Genomic DNA, 20069 nt, shown 5'->3' on the forward strand with positions numbered 1-20069 from the left:
TCTTTTTTTTGATGGATTTTTGTCTTTTTTTTAATGGATTTTTGTCTTTTTTTTGATGGATTTTTGTCTTTTTTTTAATGGATTTTTGTCTTTTTTTGATGGATTTTTGTCTTTTTTTTGATGGATTTTTGTCTTTTTTTTAATGGATTTTTGTCTTTTTTTTGATGGATTTTTGTCTTTTTTTTAATGGATTTTTGTCTTTTTTTGATGGATTTTTGTCTTTTTTTTTTACATCTCTGGCCATGTGACCTCCCTCCCCCCCTCCCTCTCCCCCTCCCCCCCCTCTCTTTTATCTCCCCTCCTCCCCCTCCCGCCTCACTCCTGTTTCAGTCATGGAGCGTCTCGTGGAGCGGGTTCTGGAAGGTCTCGACGCCGCGCTTTTTCTTCAGATCTGGCAACACTTCGACCGCCACGGTACAGACCTGCTCCACCGCACTCTTTATCACCCTTTATTATCCTTTATTATCCTTTATTATCCTTTATCATCCTTTATTATCCTTTATTATCCTTTATTATCCTTTATCATCCTTTATTATCCTTTATTATCCTTTATTATCCTTTATCATCCTTTATTATCCGTTATTATCCTTTACTCCTTATTATCCTAACCTTTTCTTTTTTATTTCTATATTTTTAGTAGACTATACTTAATCGGAAAAGCTATAATTTTAGTCTTTAGTTGTTTATTATTTTCATTTTAAAGAAGGGATTCCTTGATTCCTCTGAAAGAAAAAACAAATGATGAAATGAAATCGGAAAAGTAAATAATGTAAATGTGCTTCACTAATATTTTTCCTTCATCTGTATCAACCGTGTCCCACTAAAAACATGTACAATAGGCCCGTGTGCTGCTGTGTGCATGATGGTGGTCAGATGTGTGCAGATGTGCTCAGTCTCCCCCAGAGGGAACTGAGCCATCGAGTGTGGAGTGAATGTAAAAGGAAGCGCTTTAGGGGCCCCTGTCGAGCCTCTGAGACCCCCAGGGGGCCCCGGACCGCGCTCTGGGAAGCACTGGCCCATGTGATCACAGACTGTGCGGCCGAGTGGTTAACGCCGCTGAGAGTCAGAAATAAAATCCTCTGTTTTTCTTTAGATTCCGGCTTCATCCAGAGGGAAGACCTGAGCGACTTCTGCCGCCGCACACTGCACCAGCTGGACCTGAAGGTGAAGGGTCACTACAGGTCACTCAGGGGTCACTACAGGTCACTCAGGGATCACTACAGGTCACTCAGGGATCACTACAGGTCACTCAGGGTTCACTACAGGTCACTCAGGGGTCACTACAGGTCACTAAGGGGTCACTACAGGTCACTCAGGGGTCACTACAGGTCACTCAGGGGTCACTACAGGTCACTCAGGGGTCACTACAGGTCACTAAAGGTCACTCAGGGTTCACTACAGGTCACTCAGGGGTCACTACAGGTCACCCAGGGGTCACTACAGGTCACTCAGGGGTCACTACAGGTCACTACAGGTCACCCAGGGGTCACTGCAGGTCACTCAGGGGTCACTACAGGTCAACCAGGGGTCACTGCAGGTCACCCAGGGGTAACTACAGGTCATTCAGGGGTCACTGCAGGTCACTCAGGGGTAACTACAGGTCAGTCAGGGGTCACTGCAGGTCACTCAGGGGTCACTACAGGTCACTACAGGTCACTCAGGGGTCACTATAGGTCACTCAGGGGTCACTGCAGGTCACTCAGGGGTCACTACAGGTCACCCAGGGGTCACTACAGGTCACTCAGGGGTCACTGCAGGTCACCCAGGGGTCACTACAGGTCACTACAGGTCACTCAGGGGTCACTACAGGTCACTCAGGGGTCACTACAGGTCACTACAGGTCACTCAGGGGTCACTGCAGGTCACCCAGGGGTCACTACAGGTCACCCAGGGGTCACTACAGGTCACTCAGGGGTCACGGCAGGTCACTCAGGGGTCACTACAAGTCCCTACAGGTCACTAGAGGTCACTCAGGGGTCACTACAGGTCACTCAGGGGTCACTACAGGTCACTACAGGTCACTCAGGGGTCACTACAGGTCACTACAGGTCACTCAGGGATCATTACAGGTCACTCAGGGGTCACTACAGGTCACTACAGGTCACTCAGGGATCATTACAGGTCACTCAGGGGTCACTACAGGTCACTACAGGTCACTCAGGGATCATTACAGGTCACTCAGGGATCACTACAGGTCACTCAGGGGTCACTACAGGTCACTCAGGGGTCACTATAGGTCACTACAGGTCACTCAGGGGTCACTACAGGTCACTCAGGGGTCACTACAGGTCACTCAGGGGTCACTGCAGGTCACTACAGGTCACTCAGGGGTCACTACAGGTCACTCAGGGGTCACTACAGGTCACTCAGGGGTCACTACAGGTCACTACAGGTCACTCAGGGTTCACTAAAGGTCACTACAGGTCACCCAGGGGTCACTGCAGGTCACTCAGGGGTCACTACAGGTCACCCAGGGGTCACTACAGGTCACTACAGGTCACTACAGGTCACTCAGGGGTCACTACAGGTCACTACAGGTCACTACAGGTCACTCAGGGGTCACTACAGGTCACTACAGGTCACTACAGGTCACTCAGGGGTCACTACAGGTCACTACAGGTCACTACAGGTCACTACAGGTCACTCAGGGGTCACTACAGGTCACTCAGGGGTCACTACAGGTCACTCAGGGGTCACTACAGGTCACTGCAGGTCACTACAGGTCACTCAGGGGTCACTACAGGTCACCCAGGGGTCACTCAGGGGTCACTACAGGTCACTCAGGGGTCACTACAGGTCACTCAGGGGTCACCCAGGGGTCACTACAGGTCACTCAGGGGTCACTACAGGTCACTCAGGGGTCACTACAGGTCACCCAGGAGTCACTACAGGTCACTCAGGGGTCACCCAGGGGTCACTACAGGTCACTCAGGGGTCACTACAGGTCACTCAGGGGTCACTATAGGTCACTACATGTCACTCAGGGGTCACTACAGGTCACCCAGGGGTCACCCAGGAGTCACTACAGGTCACTCAGGGGTCACCCAGGGGTCACTACAGGTCACTACAAGTCACTACGGGTCACTCTGGGGTCACTACAGGTCACTCTGGGGTCACTACAGGTCACCCAGGGGTCACTGCAGGTCACCCAGGGGTCACTACAGGTCACTACAGGTCACTCAGGGGTCACTACAGGTCACTACAGGTCACCCAGGGGTCACTACAGGTCACTACAGGTCACCCAGGGGTCACTACAGGTCACTACAGGTCACTCAGGGGTCACTCAGGGGTCACTACAGGTCACTACAGGTCACTCAGGGGTCACTACAGGTCACTACAGGTCACCCAGGGGTCACTACAGGTCACTCAGGGGTGACTACAGGTCACTCAGGGGTCACTACAGGTCACCCAGGGGTCAGTGCAGGTCACCCAGGTTACTGATGTGTCCTACAGAGGTCCCTCATGTGTCCTATAGAGGTCGCTCATGTGTCCTACAGAGGTCACTCATGTGTCCTACAGAGGTCACTCATGTGTCCTACAGAGGTCACTCATGGGTCCTTCAGAGGTCACGCATGTGTCCTACAGAGGTCACGCATGTGTCCTACAGAGGTCACTCATGTGTCCTACAGAGGTCACTCATGGGTCCTTCAGAGGTCACGCATGTGTCCTACAGAGGTCACTCATGTGTCCTACAGAGGTCACTCATGGGTCCTACAGAGGTCACTCATGTGTCCTACAGAGGTCACTCATGTGTCCTTCAGAGGTCGCTCATGGGTCCTACAGAGGTCACTCATGTGTCCTTCAGAGGTCGCTCATGTGTCCTTCAGAGGTCACGCATGTTTCCTTCAAAGGTCACTCACGTGTCCTACAGAGGTCACTCATGTGTCCTTCAGAGGTCGCTCATGTGTCCTTCATAGGTCACTCATGTCCTACAGAGGTCAGTTATGTGTCCTACAGAGGTCAGTTATGTCCTACAGAGGTCACTCATGTGTCCTACAGAGGTCACTCATGTGTCCTACAGAGGTCACGTATGTTTCCTTCAAAGGTCACTCATGTGTCCTACAGAGGTCACTCATGTGTCCTACAGAGGTCACTCATGGGTCCTACAGAGGTCACTCATGGGTCCTACAGAGGTCACTCATGTGTCCTACAGAGGTCACTCATGTGTCCTTCAGAGGTCGTTCATGTGTCCTTCAGAGGTCGCTCATGGGTCCTACAGAGGTCACTCATGTGTCCTTCAGAGGTCGCTCATGTGTCCTTCAGAGGTCACGCATGTTTCCTTCAAAGGTCACTCACGTGTCCTACAGAGGTCACTCATGTGTCCTTCAGAGGTCGCTCATGTGTCCTTCATAGGTCACTCATGTCCTACAGAGGTCAGTTATGTGTCCTACAGAGGTCAGTTATGTCCTACAGAGGTCACTCATGTGTCCTACAGAGGTCACGCATGTTTCCTTCAGAGGTCACGCATGTTTCCTTCAAAGGTCACTCATGTGTCCTACAGAGGTCACTCATGTGTCCTACAGAGGTCACTCATGTGTCCTACAGAGGTCGCTCATGTGTCCTTCAGAGGTCGCTCATGTGTCCTTCAGAGGTCGCTCATGTGTCCTTCAGAGGTCGCTCATGTGTCCTTCAGAGGTCGCTCATGGGTCCTACAGAGGTCACTCATGTGTCCTACAGAGGTCACTCATGTGTCCTACAGAGGTCACTCATGGGTCCTACAGAGGTCACTCATGTGTCCTACAGAGGTCACTCATGTGTCCTACAGAGGTCACTCATGGGTCCTTCAGAGGTCACGCATGTGTCCTACAGAGGTCACTCATGTGTCCTACAGAGGTCACTCATGGGTCCTACAGAGGTCACTCATGTGTCCTACAGAGGTCACTCATGGGTCCTACAGAGGTCACTCATGTGTCCTACAGAGGTCACTCATGGGTCCTTCAGAGGTCACGCATGTGTCCTACAGAGGTCACTCATGTGTCCTACAGAGGTCACTCATGTGTCCTACAGAGGTCACGCATGTTTCCTTCAGAGGTCACGCATGTTTCCTTCAAAGGTCACGCATGTGTCCTACAGAGGTCACTCATGTGTCCTTCAGAGGTCGCTCATGTGTCCTTCAGAGGTCGCTCATGTGTCCTTCAGAGGTCGCTCATGTGTCCTTCAGAGGTCGCTCATGGGTCCTTCAGAGGTCGCTCATGTGTCCTTCAGAGGTCACGCATGTTTCCTTCAAAGGTCAATCACGTGTCCTACAGAGGTCACTCACGTGTCCTTCAGATGTCGCTCATGTGTCCTTCATAGGTCAATCATGTCCTACAGAGGTCAGTTATGTGTCCTACAGAGGTCAGTTATGTCCTACAGAGGTCACTCATGTGTTCTACAGAGGTCACTCATGTGTCCTACAGAGGTCACTCATGTGTCCTACAGAGGTAACTCATGTGTTCTACAGAGGTCACTCATGTGTCCTACAGAGTCATGTGTCCTTCAGAGGTCACTCATGTGTCCTATAGAGGTCACTTGTTTCCTACAAGGGTCACTTGTGAGTCCTGCCGAGGTCACTCACATGTCCTTCAGAGGTCACTCATGTGTCCTACAGAGGTCACTCATGTCCTACAGAGGTCAGTTATGTGTCCTACAGAGGTCACTCATGTCCTACAGAGGTCACTCATGTGTCCTACAGAGGTGACTCATGTCCTACAGAGGTCAGTTATGTGTCCTACAGAGGTGACTCATGTGTCCTTCAGAGGTCAGTTATGTGTCCTACAGAGGTCACTCATGTGTCCTACAGAGGTCACTCATGTATCCTTCAGAGGTCACTCATGTGTCCTACAGAGGTCACTCATGTGTCCTACAGAGGTCACTCATGTGTCCTTCAGAGGTCACGCATGTGTCCTTCAGAGGTCACTCATGTGTCCTACAGAGGTCACGCATGTGTCCTTCAGATGTCACTCATGTGTCCTACAGAGGTCGCTCATGTGTCCTACAGAGGTGACTCATGTGTCCTACAGAGGTCGCTCATGTGTCCTACAGAGGTCGCTCATGTGTCCTTCAGAGGTCGCTCATGTGTCCTACAGAGGTCACTCATGTGACCTTCAGAGGTCACTCACGTGTGCTTCAGAGGTCACTCATGTGTCCTACAGAGGTCACTCACGTGTCCTATAGAAGTCACTCACGTGTCCTATAGAGGTCGCTCATGTGTCCTTCAGAGGTCGCTCATGTGTCCTTCAGAGGTCACTCATGTGTCCTACAGAGGTCACTCACGTGTCCTTCAGAGGTCACTCATGTGTCCTACAGAGGTCACTCATGTGTCCTTCAGAGGTCAGTTATGTGTCCTACAGAGGTGACTCATGTGTCCTTCAGAGGTCACTCATGTGTCCTACAGAGGTCACTCATGTGTCCTTCAGAGGTCAGTTATGTGTCCTACAGAGGTGACTCATGTGTCCTTCAGAGGTCACTCATGTGTCCTACAGAGGTCACTCATGTGTCCTACAGAGGTCACTCATGTGTCCTACAGAGGTCACTCATGTGTCCTACAGAGGTCACTCATGTGTCCTACAGAGGTCACTCATGTCCTACAGATGTCACTCATGTGTCCTAAAGAGGTCACTCATGTGTCCTTCAGATGTCACTCATGTGTCCTACAGAGGTGACTCATGTGTCCTTCAGAGGTCAGTTATGTGTCCTACAGAGGTCACTCATGTGTCCTACAGAGGTGACTCATGTGTCCTTCAGAGGTCACTCATGTGTCCTACAGAGGTCACTCATGTGTCCTACAGAGGTCACTCATGTGTCCTTCAGAGGTCACGCATGTGTCCTTCAGAGGTCACTCATGTGTCCTACAGAGGTCACGCATGTGTCCTTCAGATGTCACTCATGTGTCCTACAGAGGTCGCTCATGTGTCCTACAGAGGTGACTCATGTGTCCTACAGAGGTCGCTCATGTGTCCTACAGTGGTCGCTCATGTGTCCTTCAGAGGTCGCTCATGTGTCCTACAGAGGTCACTCATGTGACCTTCAGAGGTCACTCACATGTGCTTCAGAGGTCACTCATGTGTCCTACAGAGGTCACTCACGTGTCCTATAGAAGTCACTCACGTGTCCTATAGAGGTCGCTCATGTGTCCTTCAGAGGTCGCTCATGTGTCCTTCAGAGGTCACTCATGTGTCCTACAGAGGTCACTCACGTGTCCTTCAGAGGTCACTCATGTGTCCTACAGAGGTCACTCATGTGTCCTTCAGAGGTCAGTTATGTGTCCTACAGAGGTGACTCATGTGTCCTTCAGAGGTCACTCATGTGTCCTACAGAGGTCACTCATGTGTCCTTCAGAGGTCAGTTATGTGTCCTACAGAGGTGACTCATGTGTCCTTCAGAGGTCACTCATGTGTCCTACAGAGGTCACTCATGTGTCCTACAGAGGTCACTCATGTGTCCTACAGAGGTCACTCATGTGTCCTACAGAGGTCACTCATGTGTCCTACAGAGGTCACTCATGTCCTACAGATGTCACTCATGTGTCCTAAAGAGGTCACTCATGTGTCCTTCAGATGTCACTCATGTGTCCTAAAGAGGTCACTCATGTGTCCTTCAGAGGTCAGTTATGTGTCCTACAGAGGTCACTCATGTGTCCTACAGAGGTCACTCATGTGTCCTACAGAGGTCACTCATATGTTCTACAGAGGTCGCTCATGTGTCCTACAGAGGTCAGTTATGTGTCCTACAGAGGTCACTCATGTGTCCTACAGAGGTCACTCATATGTTCTACAGAGGTCACTCATGTGTCCTACAGAGGTCAGTTATGTGTCCTACAGAGGTCACTCATGTGTCCTACAGAGGTCACTCATGTGTCCTACAGAGGTCACTCATGTGTCCTACAGAGGTCACTCATGTGTCCTACAGAGGTCACTCATATGTTCTACAGAGGTCGCTCATGTGTCCTACAGAGGTCACTCATATGTTCTACAGAGGTCACTCATGTGTCCTACAGAGGTCACTCATATGTTCTACAGAGGTCACTCATGTGTCCTATAGAGGTCACTCATGTGTCCTACAGAGTCATGTGTCCTACAGAGGTCACTCATGTGTCCTACAGAGTCACTCATGTGTCCTACAGAGTCACTCATGTGTCCTTCAGAAGTCACTCATATGTTCTACAGAGGTCGCTCATGTGTCCTACAGAGGTCAGTTATGTGTCCTACAGAGGTCACTCATGGGTCCTACAGAGGTCGCTCATGTGTCCTACAGAGGTCACTCATGTGTCCTACAGAGGTCACTCATGTGTCATACAGAGTCACTCATGTGTCCTACAGAGGTCACTCATGTGTCCTACAGAGGTCACTCATGTGTCCTACAGAGGTCACTCATGTGTCCTACAGAGGTCGCTCACGTGTTCTACAGAGGTCACTCATGTGTCCTTCAGAGGTCACTCATGTGTCCTATAGAGGTCACTTGTTGCCTGTATAGGTCACTTGTGAGTCCTGCCGAGGTCACTCATGAAGGCAATGTCCCTGTGTTTCAGAGGGGGTATGAAGATGACGTCCCGGTGCTCACAGACCGGCTGCTCTCCGCCCTTGGCCCGGCGTCAGACGCTCCGCTGCAGATCCAGGAGGTGACTTTTAACTTCTTAACTCTCACTTGAACCATTTATCCAAATCTTAAAGCTTCTTCGAAAAAAACGAGTCAAACAGCATCAAAAATGAGAAGAAAACCAGGATGTAAACACAACAATAAAGAGATAAAGCGCAACCAAAAAGTAACAAAAACTAGATGAAAAAAAAGGAAAAAGTGATGACAACGCGGCAGCAATGCAAGAAAAAAGATCAGTTTTGTACTAGACTTATTAATGTAATGTCTCTGGTCTCCAGGTGGCGGCGCTGTTGTGTCTCAGTGTTATTATAGATCTGTGTATAATAATGTAATGTCTCTGGTCTCCAGGTGGCGGCGCTGTTGTGTCTGAGTGTTATTATAGATCTGTGTATAATAATGTAATGTCTCTGGTCTCCAGGTGGCGGCGCTGTTGTGTCTGTAGTTATTATAGATCTGTGTATAATAATGTAATGTCTCTGGTCTCCAGGTGGCGGCGCTGTTGTGTCTGTTGTTATTATAGATCTGTGTATAATAATGTAATGTCTCTGGTCTCCAGGTGGCGGCGCTGTTGTGTCTGTAGTTATTATAGATCTGTGTATAATAATGTAATGTCTCTGGTCTCCAGGTGGCGGCGCTGTTGTGTCTGTAGTTATTATAGATCTGTGTATAATAATGTAATGTCTCTGTTCTCCAGGTGGCGGCGCTGTTGTGTCTGAGTGTTATTATAGATCTGTGTATAATAATGTAATGTCTCTGGTCTCCAGGTGGCGGCGCTGTTGTGTCTGTAGAGTGTTATTATAGATCTGTGTATAATAATGTAATGTCTCTGTTCTCCAGGTGGCGGCGCTGTTGTGTCTGAGTGTTATTATAGATCTGTGTATAATAATGTAATGTCTCTGGTCTCCAGGTGGCGGCGCTGTTGTGTCTGTAGTTATTATAGATCTGTGTATAATAATGTAATGTCTCTGGTCTCCAGGTGGCGGCGCTGTTGTGTCTCAGTGTTATTATAGATCTGTGTATAATAATGTAATGTCTCTGGTCTCCAGGTGGCGGCGCTGTTGTGTCTGAGTGTTATTATAGATCTGTGTATAATAATGTAATGTCTCTGGTCTCCAGGTGGCGGCGCTGTTGTGTCTGTAGTTATTATAGATCTGTGTATAATAATGTAATGTCTCTGGTCTCCAGGTGGCGGCGCTGTTGTGTCTGTAGTTATTATAGATCTGTGTATAATAATGTAATGTCTCTGGTCTCCAGGTGGCGGCGCTGTTGTGTCTGTAGTTATTATAGATCTGTGTATAATAATGTAATGTCTCTGGTCTCCAGGTGGCGGCGCTGTTGTGTCTGAGTGTTATTATAGATCTGTGTATAATAATGTAATGTCTCTGTTCTCCAGGTGGCGGCGCTGTTGTGTCTGTAGTTATTATAGATCTGTGTATAATAATGTAATGTCTCTGTTCTCCAGGTGGCGGCGCTGTTGTGTCTGTAGAGTGTTATTATAGATCTGTGTATAATAATGTAATGTCTCTGGTCTCCAGGTGGCGGCGCTGTTGTGTCTGAGTGTTATTATAGATCTGTGTATAATAATGTAATGTCTCTGGTCTCCAGGTGGCGGCGCTGTTGTGTCTGTAGTTATTATAGATCTGTGTATAATAATGTAATGTCTCTGGTCTCCAGGTGGCGGCGCTGTTGTGTCTGTAGTTATTATAGATCTGTGTATAATAATGTAATGTCTCTGTTCTCCAGGTGGCGGCGCTGTTGTGTCTGAGTGTTATTATAGATCTGTGTATAATAATGTAATGTCTCTGGTCTCCAGGTGGCGGCGCTGTTGTGTCTGTAGAGTGTTATTATAGATCTGTGTATAATAATGTAATGTCTCTGTTCTCCAGGTGGCGGCGCTGTTGTGTCTGAGTGTTATTATAGATCTGTGTATAATAATGTAATGTCTCTGGTCTCCAGGTGGCGGCGCTGTTGTGTCTGTAGTTATTATAGATCTGTGTATAATAATGTAATGTCTCTGGTCTCCAGGTGGCGGCGCTGTTGTGTCTGAGTGTTATTATAGATCTGTGTATAATAATGTAATGTCTCTGGTCTCCAGGTGGCGGCGCTGTTGTGTCTGTAGTTATTATAGATCTGTGTATAATAATGTAATGTCTCTGGTCTCCAGGTGGCGGCGCTGTTGTGTCTGTAGTTATTATAGATCTGTGTATAATAATGTAATGTCTCTGGTCTCCAGGTGGCGGCGCTGTTGTGTCTGTAGTTATTATAGATCTGTGTATAATAATGTAATGTCTCTGGTCTCCAGGTGGCGGCGCTGTTGTGTCTGAGTGTTATTATAGATCTGTGTATAATAATGTAATGTCTCTGTTCTCCAGGTGGCGGCGCTGTTGTGTCTGAGTGTTATTATAGATCTGTGTATAATAATGTAATGTCTCTGTTCTCCAGGTGGCGGCGCTGTTGCTCCCTGAAGAGGAGAACTTCCTGTTCCTGTTCAGACGTGAGGCTCCTCTGGACAACAGCGTGGAGTTCATGAGGGTGAGTCTTTTCGGACAGTCTTCGTCTGGACCGGGCTGTGGGCTCATTGGCCCCGCCTCCTCCAGACGAAGCCTCTCTGTGAGCGCCTGGACGACTGAGAGCTGACGCTGGCGTGTGTTTGTCAGATCTGGAGGAGCTACGACGCCGACGGCAGCGGCTTCATCTGCAGCGCTGAGCTCCGGGTCAGACCTTCTCACACTGTCGTCCTGCTTCCACCTGGAGGCTCATTCATGCTCCACAAGACGCAAGAACTTCTTCTTCTTGCACCCTGAGCTGCAGAACAAAATGGAGTCACTTTTGCCTCGTCGCCGTTGAGCTGTCGTCAGTTACAAAATGTTTCCATGACTTCGTTTTGTTCTGCAGCTCAGGAAGAACAGGAAGTTCTTGCGTCTCGTGAAGCATGAATGAACCTTGAACGTCCGGCTCTCTGTCCCTCAGGGTTTTCTCCAAGACCTGTTCCTGCAGCACAGGAAGAACATCAGCGCCGCCAAGCTGGACCACTACACCGTCTCCATGGTAACGCCCATCTCCGACGACACTCCCCCGACAGCACGCCGCCGTCCAAATACGGGCGTTTCCTTTGTGGGAGACATTCTTCATATTGAGCAGAGGAAAGAGTCTCTTCAGCTCTGGAGCACTGAGTCGTTTCTAAATGTCGTTTCAGATGCAGATGTTCGATAAAAACGGAGACGGACGTTTGGACCTGAGCGACCTGGCCAGGTAAGGGGGGGCGGGGTTTGCTGCGGGGGGCGGGGTTTGCTGTGGGGGGCGGGGTTTACTCCACAGGTGCAGTTACGATCAGGTTTCTGTTGGAGTCTCCTCACTCCGCCCTGATGTTCCTGCAGGATCCTGGCTCTGAAGGAGAACTTCCTGCTCAAGTTTCAGAAGGACGTAGGTACAGCTTCAGCTATTGTACATGTTTGTCTCTGAAGCTGAAGTTATGTTTTAGTTCCGGCTGAGTCTCGTTAAAGACTTCCTTCCCCTGGTTTGTTTCAGGGCAGCAGCGTGGAGGAGCGGAGGAGGGACTTCGAGAAGATCTTCACTCACTACGACGTGGTGAGGCCCAGTCTGCAGTACTTAGTGCAGTACTTAGTGCAGTACTTAGTGCAGTACTTAGTGGAGTACTTGGTGTAGTATTTGGTGCAGTACTTTGTGTGTCACTTGTCTGTGTAACATGTGTGTCACGTGTTTGCAGAGCGGCACCGGCGAGCTGGAGGGGCCTGAGGTCGACGGCTTCGTCAAAGACATGATGGAGCTGGTGAAGGTCAGACTCTTTCACACGTGTGTAACATGTGGCTCTTTCACTCGTGTGTAACATGTGACTCTTTCACACGTGTGTAACATGTGACTCTTTCACACGTGTGTAACATGTGACTCTTTCACACGTGTGTAACATGTGACTCTTTCACACGTTTGTAACATGTGACTCTTTCACACGTTTGTAACATGTGACTCTTTCACACGTGTGTAACATGTGGCTCTTTCACTCGTGTGTAACATGTGGCTCTTTCACTCGTGTGTAACATGTGACTCTTTCACACGTGTGTAACATGTGACTCTTTCACACGTGTGTAACATGTGACTCTTTCACACGTGTGTAACATGTGACTCTTTCACACGTGTGTAACATGTGGCTCTTTCACTCGTGTGTAACATGTGACTCTTTCACACGTGTGTAACATGTGACTCTTTCACACGTGTGTAACATGTGACTCTTTCACACGTGTGTAACATGTGACTCTTTCACACGTTTGTAACATGTGACTCTTTCACACGTTTGTAACATGTGACTCTTTCACACGTGTGTAACATGTGGCTCTTTCACTCGTGTGTAACATGTGGCTCTTTCACTCGTGTGTAACATGTGGCTCTTTCACTCGTGTGTAACATGTGACTCTTTCACACGTGTGTAACATGTGACTCTTTCACACGTGTGTAACATGTGGCTCTTTCACACGTTTGTAACATGTGACTCTTTCACACGTTTGTAACATGTGACTCTTTCACACGTGTGTAACATGTGGCTCTTTCACTCGTGTGTAACATGTGACTCTTTCACACGTGTGTAACATGTGACTCTTTCACACGTGTGTAACATGTGACTCTTTCACACGTGTGTAACATGTGACTCTTTCACACGTTTGTAACATGTGACTCTTTCACACGTTTGTAACATGTGACTCTTTCACACGTGTGTAACATGTGGCTCTTTCACTCGTGTGTAACATGTGGCTCTTTCACTCGTGTGTAACATGTGGCTCTTTCACTCGTGTGTAACATGTGACTCTTTCACACGTGTGTAACATGTGACTCTTTCACACGTGTGTAACATGTGACTCTTTCACACGTTTGTAACATGTGACTCTTTCACACGTGTGTAACATGTGACTCTTTCACACGTGTGTAACATGTGACTCTTTCACACGTGTGTAACATGTGACTCTTTCACACGTTTGTAACATGTGACTCTTTCACACGTGTGTAACATGTGGCTCTTTCACTCGTGTGTAACATGTGACTCTTTCACACGTGTGTAACATGTGACTCTTTCACACGTGTGTAACATGTGGCTCTTTCACACGTGTGTAACATGTGACTCTTTCACACGTGTGTAACATGTGACTCTTTCACACGTTTGTAACATGTGACTCTTTCACACGTTTGTAACATGTGACTCTTTCACACGTGTGTAACATGTGACTCTTTCACACGTGTGTAACATGTGACTCTTTCACACGTGTGTAACATGTGACTCTTTCACACGTGTGTAACATGTGACTCTTTCACACGTGTGTAACATGTGACTCTTTCACACGTTTGTAACATGTGACTCTTTCACACGTGTGTAACATGTGACTCTTTCACACGTCTGTAACATGTGACTCTTTCACACGTGTGTAACATGTGACTCTTTCACACGTTTGTAACATGTGACTCTTTCACACGTGTGTAACATGTGACTCTTTCACACGTGTGTAACATGTGACTCTTTCACACGTGTGTAACATGTGACTCTTTCACACGTGTGTAACATGTGACTCTTTCACACGTGTGTAACATGTGACTCTTTCACACGTTTGTAACATGTGACTCTTTCACACGTGTGTAACATGTGACTCTTTCACACGTGTGTAACATGTGACTCTTTCACACGTGTGTAACATGTGACTCTTTCACACGTCTGTAACATGTGGCTCTTTCACACGTTTGTAACATGTGACTCTTTCACACGTTTGTAACATGTGACTCTTTCACACGTGTGTAACATGTGGCTCTTTCACTCGTGTGTAACATGTGGCTCTTTCACTCGTGTGTAACATGTGGCTCTTTCACTCGTGTGTAACATGTGACTCTTTCACACGTGTGTAACATGTGACTCTTTCACACGTGTGTAACATGTGACTCTTTCACACGTTTGTAACATGTGACTCTTTCACACGTGTGTAACATGTGACTCTTTCACACGTGTGTAACATGTGACTCTTTCACACGTGTGTAACATGTGACTCTTTCACACGTTTGTAACATGTGACTCTTTCACACGTGTGTAACATGTGGCTCTTTCACTCGTGTGTAACATGTGACTCTTTCACACGTGTGTAACATGTGACTCTTTCACACGTGTGTAACATGTGACTCTTTCACACGTGTGTAACATGTGACTCTTTCACACGTTTGTAACATGTGACTCTTTCACACGTGTGTAACATGTGACTCTTTCACACGTGTGTAACATGTGACTCTTTCACACGTCTGTAACATGTGACTCTTTCACACGTGTGTAACATGTGACTCTTTCACACGTCTGTAACATGTGACTCTTTCACACGTGTGTAACATGTGACTCTTTCACACGTGTGTAACATGTGACTCTTTCACACGTGTGTAACATGTGGCTCTTTCACACGTGTGTAACATGTGGCTCTTTCACACGTGTGTAACATGTGGCTCTTTCACACGTGTGTAACATGTGACTCTTTCACACGTCTGTAACATGTGACTCTTTCACACGTCTGTAACATGTGACTCTTTCACACGTGTGTAACATGTGACTCTTTCACACGTTTGTAACATGTGACTCTTTCACACGTGTGTAACATGTGACTCTTTCACACGTGTGTAACATGTGACTCTTTCACACGTGTGTAACATGTGACTCTTTCACACGTCTGTAACATGTGACTCTTTCACACGTGTGTAACATGTGACTCTTTCACACGTGTGTAACATGTGACTCTTTCACACGTGTGTAACATGTGGCTCTTTCACACGTGTGTAACATGTGACTCTTTCACACGTGTGTAACATGTGACTCTTACACACGTGTGTAACCTGTGACTCTTTCACACGTGTGTAACATGTGACTCTTTCACACGTGTGTAACATGTGACTCTTTCACACGTCTGTAACATGTGACTCTTTCACACGTGTGTAACATGTGGCGTGGTTTCCGTGTGAACCTGAACAGTTTTCTGGGACTCGGAGGGAGAAGTTAAACAAATCCCTACACATGCTTTTCAGTCATGTGACTTTTGTTGTTATGGCGGCCATTTTGAATACTGAAGTAGAATTATGCAGTACTACAACATGTAACAATATCTCTACTCAGGATATCAATGAAAATATTGATCGACAGTGACATTTTTATTTACTTCATTACTGAAGAAGAAAACAGTAAAACTCGGCTCCTTTATGTGAAGAAACCAGTGAGTCAGTGTTCAAGACGTTAGCATGCTACCGGTTAGCATGCTACTGGTTAGCATTCAGCGTCAACAGCTCAGCGATAGCAACATGAGACTGACAAACCATGAGCCAGACGGTCACATGTTGATGTGATCGTCTTTTATACGAGGATCTACTAATGAATCAGTGAAGTTAAAGTCACAGCCTTGTTCTGTTCATGTATGACGGGGAGTCAGTTATAAGTTTTCTTCCTCCTCCTCCCATCTGTGCTTTCTGATCATTTAGAGAAGTATTTACTGTAGTACTTGTGTTTTATTTACTGCAGTATTTGTGTAGTATTTGCAGCAGTACTTGTGTTTTATTTACTGCAGTGTTTGTGTTTTATTTACTGCAGTGTTTGTGTTTTATTTACTGCAGTGTTTGTGTTTTATTTACTGCAGTGTTTGTGTTTTATTTACTGCAGTATTTGTGTTTTATTTACTGTAGTGTTTGTGTTTTATTTACTGCAGTGTTTGTGTTTTATTTACTGCAGTGTTTGTGTTTTATTTACTGCAGTATTTGTGTTTTATTTACTGCAGTATTTGTGTAGTATTTACTGCAGTGTTTGTGTTTTATTTACTGCAGTATTTGTGTAGTATTTGCAGCAGTATTTGTGTTTTATTTACTGCAGTGTTTGTGTTTTATTTACTGCAGTATTTGTGTTTTATTTACTGCAGTGTTTGTGTTTTATTTACTGCAGTATTTGTGTTTTATTTACTGCAGTGTTTGTGTTTTATTTACTGCAGTATTTGTGTTTTATTTACTGCAGTGTTTGTGTTTTATTTACTGCAGTATTTGTGTTTTATTTACTGCAGTGTTTGTGTTTTATTTACTGCAGTGTTTGTGTTTTATTTACTGCAGTATTTGTGTAGTATTTACTGCAGTGTTTGTGTTTTATTTACTGCAGTATTTGTGTTTTATTTACTGCAGTATTTGTGTAGTATTTACTGCAGTATTTGTGTAGTATTTACTGCAGTATTTGTGTAGTATTTACTGCAGTATTTGTGTAGTATTTACTGCAGTATTTGTGTATTTTCAGCCCAGTCTCAGCGGTTTGGAGCTGGACGTTTTCCGGAAGCTTCTGCTGAATCACTGCGACCTGAACAACGACGGGAAAATCCAGAAGAACGAACTCGCGCTTTGTCTGGGAATAAAACTCTGACTCCACAAACACGGCTACAACACGGCTACAACACGGCTACAACACGGCTACAACACGGCTACAACACGGCTACAACACGGCTACAACACGGCTACAACACGCCTACAACACAGCTAACACGGCTACAACACGTCTAACACGGCTACAACACGGCTACAACACGGCTACAACACGGCTACAACACGGCTACAACACGGCTACAACACAGCTAACACGGCTACAACACGTCTAACACGGCTACAACACGGCTACAACACGGCTACAACACGGCTACAACACGGCTACAACACGGCTACAACACGCCTACAACACAGCTAACACGGCTACAACACGTCTAACACGGCTACAACACGGCTACAACACGGCTACAACACGGCTACAACACGGCTACAACACGGCTACAACACGGCTAACATGTATAAAAACACATGTGTGGATTTTTCTCTCACGGTCTGACATGGAAACAGAATTTACTTTTACTTTTTTTATTAGGTCTAAATGTCAGAAGAATAAAAGATACACATTTTTAGAACTAAGTAAGTAAAAGCCTGAGAACAACATCCCAACTGTGAAATACAGGGGGGCAGCATCATGCTGTGGGGGAGGGGCAGCATCATGCTGTGGGGGAGGGGCAGCATCATGCTGTGGGGAGGGGGCAGCATCATGCTGAGGGGGAGGGGCTGTGGGGGAGGGGCAGCATCATGGTGTGGGGGAGGGGCTGTGGAGGAGGGGCAGCATCATGCTGTGGGGGAGGGGCAGCATCATGCTGTGGGGGGGGGGGGGGGGGGCAGCATCATGCTGTGGGGGGGCTGGTCTGAAAATGGACAATGACACAAAGACAAACAAAGTCCTGACCTCAGTCCAGTTTAGTTGTGTGGGCAGAGCTGAAAGGGCATAGGCACACAAGGTGGCTACACGTGTGTCTCAGCTACACCACTTTTGTGAGACATTTGTGGAAGGAAATCAAAACGTTTAAAGACAAATATTAATGACAAGTATCTAAACATTAGTGAAAGTAACACAAAAACGTGGAGATATTTCTGTCTCTCTTTTTTTTTTTCATTTTTCTAATTTACCTAAAGAAATAAAAGTTAACTCTGGTTTCATGGCAGACAGTGACGTGTATGTGAACATGTGGTACTTGTACTTTACTCCCTGTTGGTGCATGTACTTTACTCACTGGTGGTACTTGTACTTTACTCACTGGTGGTACTTGTACTTTACTCACTGATGGTACTTGTACTTTACTCCCTGTTGGTGCTTGTACTTTACTCCTGATTATGATTTTGATTGTGATTTTGATCATGATTTTGATCAGGATTATGATTCTGCCACTTTGAGTGACCTCGTGTCTGAATAGTTTCTACAGATAAACAGACGGTTTAGTATTAAAGGTTCAGGTGAACTTCCTCGTCCTCCGCTGTCGACACTGATTTAAATATAAAACTTGATCACCTTCACCTGGAGCCAGACCGCTGAGAACAGGTTTATCCAGGGTTATTGTTGGAAAAGTCTAAATAAAGTTTAAATGTGATTTTATTTTGCTCAGACGGATTTTGGATCTGGTTTAGTTTAGAAATAAACATTGTGAAATAAATGTGTCCAAATTCAAACGTCTCCTTGTTCTTTGTTTTGTTTTTGGCTCAATAAAACATGTTTTTGTTGTTTCCAGGTGAAAGTTTAAATGTTTTTGTTCTTTAATGACGTTTCTGAGGGATCTGGTGTAAAGTTTTGTCTAAGGTGGAGTCAGTCCAGACCCTAACGAGCCGCTGACGAGCCGCAGCTGCTCCGCCCACAGCCGCGCTCCGATTGGTCCGCTCGCAGCTGCGGCCGCTCTGATTGGCCGGTTCATATTTGAATGAGGTAAAAGCTGTGTGTGTGAGAGCGTCTCCTTCACTGCAGTCTGTGGGTGAGGAGGACCATGGGACTCTCCGGCCTCAGGTGAGACCAGACCCTTTACTTAACCCAGAGTAAAAAGAGAAAACACTGGAAGAGTCAGAGGGAAACTCAATCCACAACGTTGTAGATAAGAGGGACGTAAACTATATACGAGCATGAGGAGATGAGGAGATGAGGAGATGTGAGAAGGATCTGATCGCTCTGTAGTGACCTGTGTCCAACATGTCTGTAAATAATGTCCCATAATCCAACACTGTCGGTGAAGTTGCAGTAGTTTCTTCACTCGGGGTTTAGTTTCAGCTCTTTTTGATCCCGCTTTAGTCCTGGTTTGGTTTTCGGTGGAGCTTTGTGAGACGTTTGAGAAGCTCTGGCTTTTCTAAGGATTTGAATCTGAGCTGAAATCACTAATATTCTGTGGGGAAACCGGGGTCAGTTCAACCACCAGAGGAGCTACATTAAGGACAAAGTTTTAAAACACATGTAAGGCTTCTGCAGTCACTCATGTTTCTGTAATATATCTTTGAATGTATTTTGTGCTAAGTTCTTGTTCTAATGTGTTTTTTTAATGGTAACTTGACATGTAAAGTGTTTTCCCCAAAGTGCTTTACATGAAGGAACATGTTCACTCTCACTCACTGATGTAACAGACTCACAATGCAATGATTTCTTTGTTCTTTTACAACAGTTTTGAGATTATTCTAAATCTTTGCAGATGTTAATCTGTGTGGTCAGTTTTTAATGTGACTCCATCTCCTGTGTTAAAGTTTCAGGATTATATTTGGTTAAATGTGGGCCTTTAATGTAGAGATCAGTGAGTTTGAGACCCCGGTCTCCCCGACACTGTCAGAGTGACACCAGGGGGCGCCCTGAGCACAGGAACGGTCACATGACGAAGCTCAAACCACGAGGTTTACATGAACCTGCTCTCACTGTTTCCTCCTCTGTGTCGTAGGCTGCTCCTGCTCTCCGCCTGGGCCTGGGCTCCTCTGCTCTCAGGTAACATGCTAACGCTAATGCTAATGCTAACTCTGCTCTCAGGTAACACGCTAACGCTCATACTAGCTCTGCTCTCAGGCAACATGCTAACCCTAATGCTAACTGTGCTCTCAGGTAACATGCTAATGCTAATGCTAACTCTGCTCTCAGGCAACACGCTAATGCTAATGCTAACTCTGCT

The 20069-nt window shown here is 46.5% G+C and overlaps 1 protein-coding gene across 1 annotated transcript; it reads left to right on the top strand.

Moving 5' to 3' along the window:
- Nucleotides 1–332: 332 nt before the first annotated feature.
- On the top strand, nt 333–17006 carry LOC306973549 (secretagogin-like; the record flags this gene model as incomplete). Its single annotated transcript, XM_079570471.1, has 11 exons — nt 333–414; nt 1094–1164; nt 8510–8599; nt 11020–11109; nt 11235–11291; nt 11548–11625; nt 11774–11829; nt 11955–12000; nt 12106–12165; nt 12305–12373; nt 16871–17006. The coding sequence occupies 11 exons, from the start codon at nt 333–335 to the stop codon at nt 16991–16993; spliced, it is 822 nt and encodes a 273-aa protein (XP_079426597.1). The 3' UTR covers nt 16994–17006.
- Between the last annotated feature and the right edge of the window lie 3063 nt (nt 17007–20069).

This window comes from Gobius niger (genome assembly GCF_951799975.1).
Source record: "Gobius niger genome assembly, chromosome: 14".
Taxonomy (NCBI): domain Eukaryota; kingdom Metazoa; phylum Chordata; class Actinopteri; order Gobiiformes; family Gobiidae; genus Gobius; species Gobius niger.